Source organism: Gymnoscopelus microlampas (assembly GCF_963454915.1).
Source record: "Gymnoscopelus microlampas genome assembly, chromosome: 22".
Taxonomy (NCBI): domain Eukaryota; kingdom Metazoa; phylum Chordata; class Actinopteri; order Myctophiformes; family Myctophidae; genus Gymnoscopelus; species Gymnoscopelus microlampas.
The window spans coordinates 40,664,171-40,671,942 of NC_139959.1; the positions used below are offsets into that span (position 1 = coordinate 40,664,171).

General features: G+C 43.6%; 1 protein-coding gene across 1 annotated transcript in view; it reads left to right on the forward strand.

Annotated features, from left to right (window-relative positions):
• The window catches only part of tmx3b (thioredoxin related transmembrane protein 3b), a gene marked incomplete at its 3' end in the record, with an annotated part of 44,707 nt that extends 37,589 nt beyond the window's left edge, over positions 1–7,118 (forward strand). The window contains exons 13-16 of the mRNA XM_084048210.1: positions 2,418–2,474; positions 4,197–4,326; positions 4,634–4,702; positions 6,777–7,118. Coding sequence (XP_083904336.1) covers positions 2,418–2,474; positions 4,197–4,326; positions 4,634–4,702; positions 6,777–7,118 — 598 coding nt within the window. The remainder of the gene's footprint in view (positions 1–2,417; positions 2,475–4,196; positions 4,327–4,633; positions 4,703–6,776) is intronic.
• Between the last annotated feature and the right edge of the window lie 654 nt (positions 7,119–7,772).

Consider the following 7,772-nt stretch of genomic DNA (forward strand, 5'->3'; position numbering starts at 1 on the left):
TATGAGCTTGTAGATCTGCTATTTTTGGGCAACAAAAAGTTGTGAAAATGTGTGCAAAATCTTATATACAAATACATATATACATTTTAACTCAAATCTTTGCTTCTGGGGGTCCCTGGAACAAAATATTTTCAGATGAGGGTCCGCAGCCAAATACATATCATTTTGGGTGGTCCTTGACATGAAAAAAGTTTGAGAACCACTGATATTATAGCAACATACGTTTTTTTTAAAACACTGTTAGGATTTAGAAATGTTCGCTTTACAAAACATATATATTCAAAGATTTGCACACATTTTCACTATTTTTCAAAAAAAATAGCAGATCTACAAGCAAAAATTACACAGATGCGTTCCCGGTCTAAATGGATTAATTTGTTCGATTTTGACTCTGGAGGTCTCTGTTTGATGACTGCCATCCCCCTTACACAACCCTAAAACAGGACTATAACGACATGGTGTATTGTTGTCCATACAGCATATAAGCAGAAACACACAGTTCACACTCAATATGATGTTTCAAATCTAGCGAGCTGGTCGCGGTCTGAGAAGGTTGAGAACTACTGGTGTCATGTCGCCGGCTTCCCTTGCATTCCAAGTTTTTTTGTTTTTTTTTCTCCACGACAAGCAAATCCACGTAAAAAGAATCCATTCATGTTGAGCGAGGACCCTGGCTACAGCCTGGAACCATAACATTTCCCTCGCGAGTTACAACCGGGGGGGATCGCGCATCGCGCATGACCGGTTTTCACCACCGGAAACGGATTCGGAGATATAGGCGTTTTAAAGAAGGAAATAGACAGGAAGCGGATGGAAGCCATGTTTTTGTTTCCGGTGATCTATCTGGCCCTTCCTTCTCAAGATCACAATGGGTACTCCCAGAGCTGCTCTAGCCCCGCCCGTGCGGAGAAAAACGACTGAAATCACGGTTCAGACCGTGAACGGCACCATAGCGCTACTATGTAAACACACGGTTCAGACCGTGATCGGCACCCGATGTGTTAAGTGGTTAATCCAAGTAATCGATTAAGTTGATTAAAACAAATCTATTCAAATTCAATGTTGATTCGTTGATACATATATAAGAAAAAATAAATAAAGATAAACCTTGCTTCTCGATTATTCAGTTGGGTTATTGTTTCTAAATATATATTGAAATTCTTTATTGGGAATAACCCCTTGAGATGAACCATCTCGTTTTCAAGGGGCTCCGCAGTTACATAATACATAATAATACATTTAAGCCCACAAAACACAAATAGACAGGACAAAACAACATCAATCAAGATTTTGACATTATTTCTATATACTGTAAACCAGGGGTCTTCAACGTTTTCAGGCCAAGGACCCCCTAGTTGAGAGAGAGATGAATCAGGGACCCCCTCTATATTGTATAAAATGATGTTTCAGATAAACTTTTGCTGCTCTTTTTTTCCCTCTACACCTATAACTCTGAGGCGTTGTGAGCTTGTAGATCTGCTATTTTTGGCTAAAGCTCTCCTCAGAAAAGGGATGCTAGGGTTCAAGTGGTTAAGGTATTAAAAAAAATCATCTCACGTCTGGTCGAGACCAGTTGTTGACGTTGGCTGCGCCCGTTTATTCCATTCTAGACCTGCAGAGCAGCATTGTCTGACGGTCTGACAGGCATCTGGACACATATATCCACTCCAAAATGTATATCTACACTAATAAATAATCCCTGTGAAAATATAACATTTTATAAAGTAATTTAAACAAACTGCTTTAACAGTCATTCGGTTGCATTGGCTATTTTCAGCGCAGCAGCGCAGCAGTGCTTCTGCGAGAGAATTTTCGGGAGCCCCGACCATCTTTTCACTGAGTGAGGTCTACAAACTTACAGTAGCTTGTCCTATGTTATGGAGTTATGTCATAGAGAGTTATGTAGGCTACACAACCTGGCTGGGTTAAGGATATAAACCCGACGCTCCAATATTAACGTGGCAGCACGGAATCACTGCATTCCGCCCGAGTCTCATGTACCGCTACGCTACGGACATGAAAGACAAAGTTGGGCGTGTGTGTGTGTGTGTGTGTGTGTGTGTGTGTGAGTGTGAGTGTGTGAGTGAGGCGTGTGCGGCGAGGCCAGCGGGGGAAACTGTTTCTTATTGGCGTTTCATGTCTTTGGTCGTATTCTGGTTCGTCTTCATGTCGTGAAATCGGGGCGTTTTGAGAATATTTAAGGGCGTGTTATTTAAATGACGCTCGGTTTCAACCGTCACATCTATCAACGCTGGGACCAAGTGTACGCTCGGATCAGCCGTGTAGGATGCGTTGATAAATGTGACTTCGACGTTGGTGTACGGCCGAATATATGGACAAATATACGCCGGTTTCTACGCTGCGTTGATACATGAGGGCCAGTGTGTGCTCATGGTTGTGTGTCTTGTCCTCCACAGAGACTTCCAGTTTGGACACATGGACGGAAACGACTACATCAATGGTCTCATCATGGGGTGAGTGTGTTCACCGTCCTGGACCGTTATACCCTTTAATCCCCCAAAATATGTGTTAATTGTTTAGGAAACGGCACTAGTGTACTGGTGGTGAAGCTGGCTCTCTGGTCCATTATTACACATGCACTCTCTGGGATCCATCAATTATACTGACGGCCCGTCATTTTCATGTTTCATCTTAGTGCTCTCTGTGCAATCTGGACACGAGGAGCACCATGAGAACTCCTGCTGTCTGCACGTTGTGATGAGAGCACGATGTTGAGGGGAATGTAGAGGACTTTTGAGGAATGGCTTGTGTGTGTGCGCATGTACGTGTGCGTGCGTGAGTGAGCGTTTATGGATTAAAGCTTTTATATTGGAAGTGCACTTTAATAGCTTGTCGGAGAGCGGTGCTAATGATCCGGCGAGCCCTGCCTGCTAGCATAGCGTTGCGGACCTTCCAGGAACCTGTGTGTGTGTGTGTGTGTGTGTGTGTGTGTGTGTGTGTGTGTGTGTGTGTGTGTGTGTGTGCGCGCTCGCATGCTTGTGCTTTGATAATGAATGAAAAGGTTAATTGCTGCTTTTATAACTAATAACAATACTAATCATATGGTCTCTGTCGGTGTGGAAACCTCGTATGTCCAAAACCGCTTCTTTCCAGGATTCAAATTAAATAAAACTGCAAAAGTAGCAGATCTACAAGATCCAAACTCTGTGTGATCTTAGTGATCCTCTGACCAGTGGAGTGATCCTCCTCATGAATGGGTTAATATAGATTAGAGACCGTATGGAGAGCTGTGTGTGTGTGTGTGTGTGTGTGTGTGTGTGTGTGTGTGTGTGTGTGTGTGTGTGTGTGTGTGTGTGTGTGTGTGTGTGTGTGTGTGTGTGTGTGTGTGTGTGTGTGTGTGTGTGTGTGTGTGTGTGTGTGTGTGTGTGTGTGTGTGTGTGTGTGTGTGTGTGTGTGTACTCTTTTACTTCTACTCCACTACATCGCAGAGGGGAAAAAAAAACATGCATGTGTCCCGTATCCTGCGTAGGGCCTCTGTGGAGTCTAAACCGGCACTGCTGATACTTTTACTTAAGCAAAGAATGTTAGTACTTTTACTACGTTTGTGTGTGTGTGTGTGTGTGTGTTATTAGTTATATTTAGATTAAAGAGTATTTGAAGTGGTCACTCTAGCAATGCAATTCATGTTTAGAAGTATCTTCCATGAAGCATGAATGGTCTCAGAAATGTCATCAAAGCAAAGCATCAAGCTGTGACTTCTTCAACTGGTTGGGCTGTATGTAGAACAACAGCAGCAACATAAGGTTTAGAATGATAATACCTCATTTTCAGTGGTGGAAGAAGTACTCGCTCGTTTTACTTAAGTAAAAGTATTAATACCATAATGAAGACATACTCTGTTACAAGTGAAAGTCCGGTATTCAAAGTTTACTTGAGTAAAAATACAAAAGTATTGGCATCAAAATGTACTTAAAGTACCAAACCTAAAAGTGCTCATTATGGAAGAATGTCACATTTCACATCAAAATAATTTCAAAATAGCAAATGAGATTGATTTTATTTGTGCTTTTTTATCCATGTGTGTTGATTAAAAGTCAAAAGAGTTTACTGTGTGTGTGTGTGTGTGTGTGTGTGTGTGTGTGTGTGTGTGTGTGTGTGTGTGTGTGTGTGTGTGTGTGTGTGTGTGTGTGTGTGTGTGTGTGTGTGTGTGTGTGTGTGTGTGTGTCTCCTCTCAGCGAGGTGTCAGTGCCATCTGTGGTGATCCTCAACACGTCCAACGAACAGTACTTCCTGCCCGACGGACCCACGGACACCGTGGAGCAGCTGGTCCACTTCATCACCAGCGTCCTGAACGGATCCGCACAGGTCCTCCTCCTTCTCCTCCTCCTCCTTCTCCTCCTTTTACTTATCCCTCCCTCCCTCCATGCTTCCTGTTTATGTTAACCCATTAAGACCGGGGACGCATCTGTGTGTCATTTTTTGATATATATATATATATTGATATTTTTGCTATGAGCTTGTAGATCTGCTATTTTTGAAAAATAGTGAAAATATGTGCACATCTTTGAATACATAATTTTTTAAAGCGAATATTTTTTACTCAAATCTTTTTTCTCTAGGCCTTTGACATGGCCTCTAAGAAACTCATTTCTCCTTCTCTCTCCTCTTGCAGGCCTATGGAGGCGATGGCGTTGTCCAGAGGGTGAAGAGGGTGGCCTTTGATGCCAGGTCTACCATCATGGTAAGTAAGGCCTTTGATCATTGTTGATTTTGAAAAATCTAAAACTACTACCTAAAACTACGACAAGAAGATTTTCGTCTTTTAGCTTTTTTCACTGACAAACGAAATTAAAACGAAATAAAAACTTAAGCTACGACGCTTAAGTTGTAGCGCGGGTATGACAGACCGAAAATAGCAGATCTACAAGCTCACAACACGGTCGCAGCGGCTATTTTCGGCAAGTGAAAATCATCCATTTCAATATCACCCTATTTACCGGGGAAACTCCCCCCTGTCAGGTGATGCATTGAAGGAGGCATGAGCTCGGCCCTGGCCTCCCTAGGTTGGCAGAAGGAGTGTAGCGCCCAGGATTACATGGACAATTGGCACTGGGTGTAAAAAATGGCGTTACAAAATCGTGGGATACAAAGTTAAAAAAAAGCGTCTGCTAAATCATTGGTTCTCAAAGTGGGGTCCGGGGACCCCCAGGGGTGCTTTAGGGGGTTCCAGGGGGTCCCCAGCTAAATGATGGATAGGAACCAAACGGACCCTTATGGGTCTGTAACTCTGTGAGTGTACAAATGGAACCAAATGGACCCGTTAGGGTCCATTTGGTTCAATTTGTACACTCACACTCACACTCACTCAGAGTTAAATTAACATTGATTTTACAATATGAATTGGGGTCCCAGAGATAGAAATGCTATTAAATGGGGATCCATAGCCTAATAGGACCCTCAGGTCTTCAAGTGCTGACCTACTCGAGGTGCCTAAAATGACATATACAAAATACGGTGAAGCAGCATTCTGCTTTTACGGACCAACAGTGTGGAATAAACTCCCATTACACCTAAAACAGGCAGCCTCTGTCGATAGCTTTAAAGCACAGCTCAAGACCTATTTCTTCACTCTTGCTTTTAGTTGACTCTTTGGTTGATTTTTAAGTCCTCACTGTATTGCCTATTTTAATGTTTTATGCTTTTGCTTTTATTTTATTTTATTTTTTGTTTGCTTTATTGTTAAATTGGTTGTAACTGTAACTGTATTCTTGCTCTGTAAAGCACTTTGCGCTGCATTTCATGTCATGAAAGGTGCTATACAAATAAAGTTTATTATTATTATTATTATTAATAATGCATGTCAAACCGGGGGCCCTTGAAATTAAAATGGTTGAGAATCACTGCTAGAGCAGTAAAAATCTTCTCTTATGGGGGGGTCCCTGACATATCTTTTCAAATGGGGGTCCGCAGGGCCAATAAGTGTCAATTTTGGGGTCCTTGACACAAAATAGTTTGAGAACCACTGTGCTGAATGACTGTAATGTAATGTAATGTAATATAATGTCCCTCTTTGTCGATTTTTTTCCCTCCCTTTCCCCCGTGGCTCACCCTGGGCGGTCCCATCCACATGGATTAAAGTTCTCAGTCACCAAGACTGATTTCAGTCATTTGGATTCCATGGAAGCCAGCATGTCTTCTATGGAAGCATGTTGCGCAGCAAAAATAGCCGATCTACAAGCTCTCAATGCGTCTAGCGACGCATTGAGAGCTTGTAGAAAGGCTATTTTCGGTTATTTTAAGATTAGAGCATTCGAAGTGGTCAAACTAGCAATATGTTCAGAAGCATCTTTCCATAATATCTTAATCGTCTCGGATATTTTACCCATTAAGACCTGGAATGCATCTGTGTCACTTTAGATTTATTTGGCTATTCAAAAATAGCAGATCTACAAGCTGCTTGTAGATCTGCTATTTTTGCTTGTAGATCTGCTATTTTTGAAAAATCTTGAAAAAAAAACATTTTTTGATTTTTTTTTTTCCAAAAACTGTTAGGATTTAGATTTTAGAAGCAACGGTTAAAGCCTGAATCTGTGATTTCTTCACATGGTTGGCAGTATGTAGAACAGCAGGACCAATATTACTAAAGCATCCTGATTTGACATATTGTGTTCATCGTTTAGGAATCGGCGCTAGTGTGTGTGTGTGTGTGTGTGTGTGGGGGATCCTTTCACACCGTTTCACAAATCGTACATTAGGACATTTTCAGTCGTGAGATTAAATGTTACTTTAATCCATGCATCCGTCCCTACACACAGTCGGTGTTCCGCAGCTCCCCGGTCCTCGGCTGCTTCCTGTTCGGCCTCCCGCTGGGCGTCATCAGCCTGATGTGCTACGGCATCTGCACCGCCGAGACCGACGACGGCTCCGAGGACATGGAGCTCCTCAAGAGGGAGGGGGGGCTCACCGACGAGGAGGAGGAGGAGGAGGGGGAGGAGGAGGAGGAGGACGAGGAGCAGGACGAAGACGGGGAGCGCAGACGCACCACCGGCGCACTGGAGGGCGCCAGGGAGGAGAACGGAGGAGGAGGGGGGGAGGGAGGCGAGGAGGAGGAGGAGGAGCCAGAGGAGAAGGCGCCGGGGGAGAAAAAAACGGATTAACGTCGAGGGCGGGGGAGAGGCGGGGGCCATAGATGTAGAAAAACCTAGATACCTCATTGGCCCCGCTGCAAGTTCATTGGAAGCGACCTGTATCGCGGCGGGCGGCCATATTAGAGGGCGGCGGCGCGCTTCCTGACTCCTCCTCCTGGCCAATCACGGCGCAGTCTTTTTCCCGGCACTTGGCGGAATCTAGTTGTGTATAAAAAAAAATATATCACGGTCGTATTTTTTTTTTATACAACTACAAAGATCTGCTCAAATATACAAGATTTTTCAAAAATAGCAGATCTACAAGCTCATAGCACGGCACTCGGTGCCGCGCTATGAGCTTGTAGATCTGCTATTTTTGAATATCCAAAAATACAAAAGGTCGAAGTGGTTAAAATTATTGCGATGCTATATTAACACATTTTGCCAAGTCCCGGGAAAAAAAGCCTACGCCGTGATTGGTCCGGTAGTCAGGAAGGCGTGCCCCTCCTCTAATACGGCGTCCGCGATACAGACACGCCCCCCCCCCCACCACCCCCCCCCCCCCAGAGGCCGGAGGAGGCGTCTATACCTTTATATGTCTATGGGCGGGGCATCCCACCATTTATGGAAAGGATGGATTTTTTCAGGCCTATAATAATAATAAGTCAAATCCAGTGATATAAA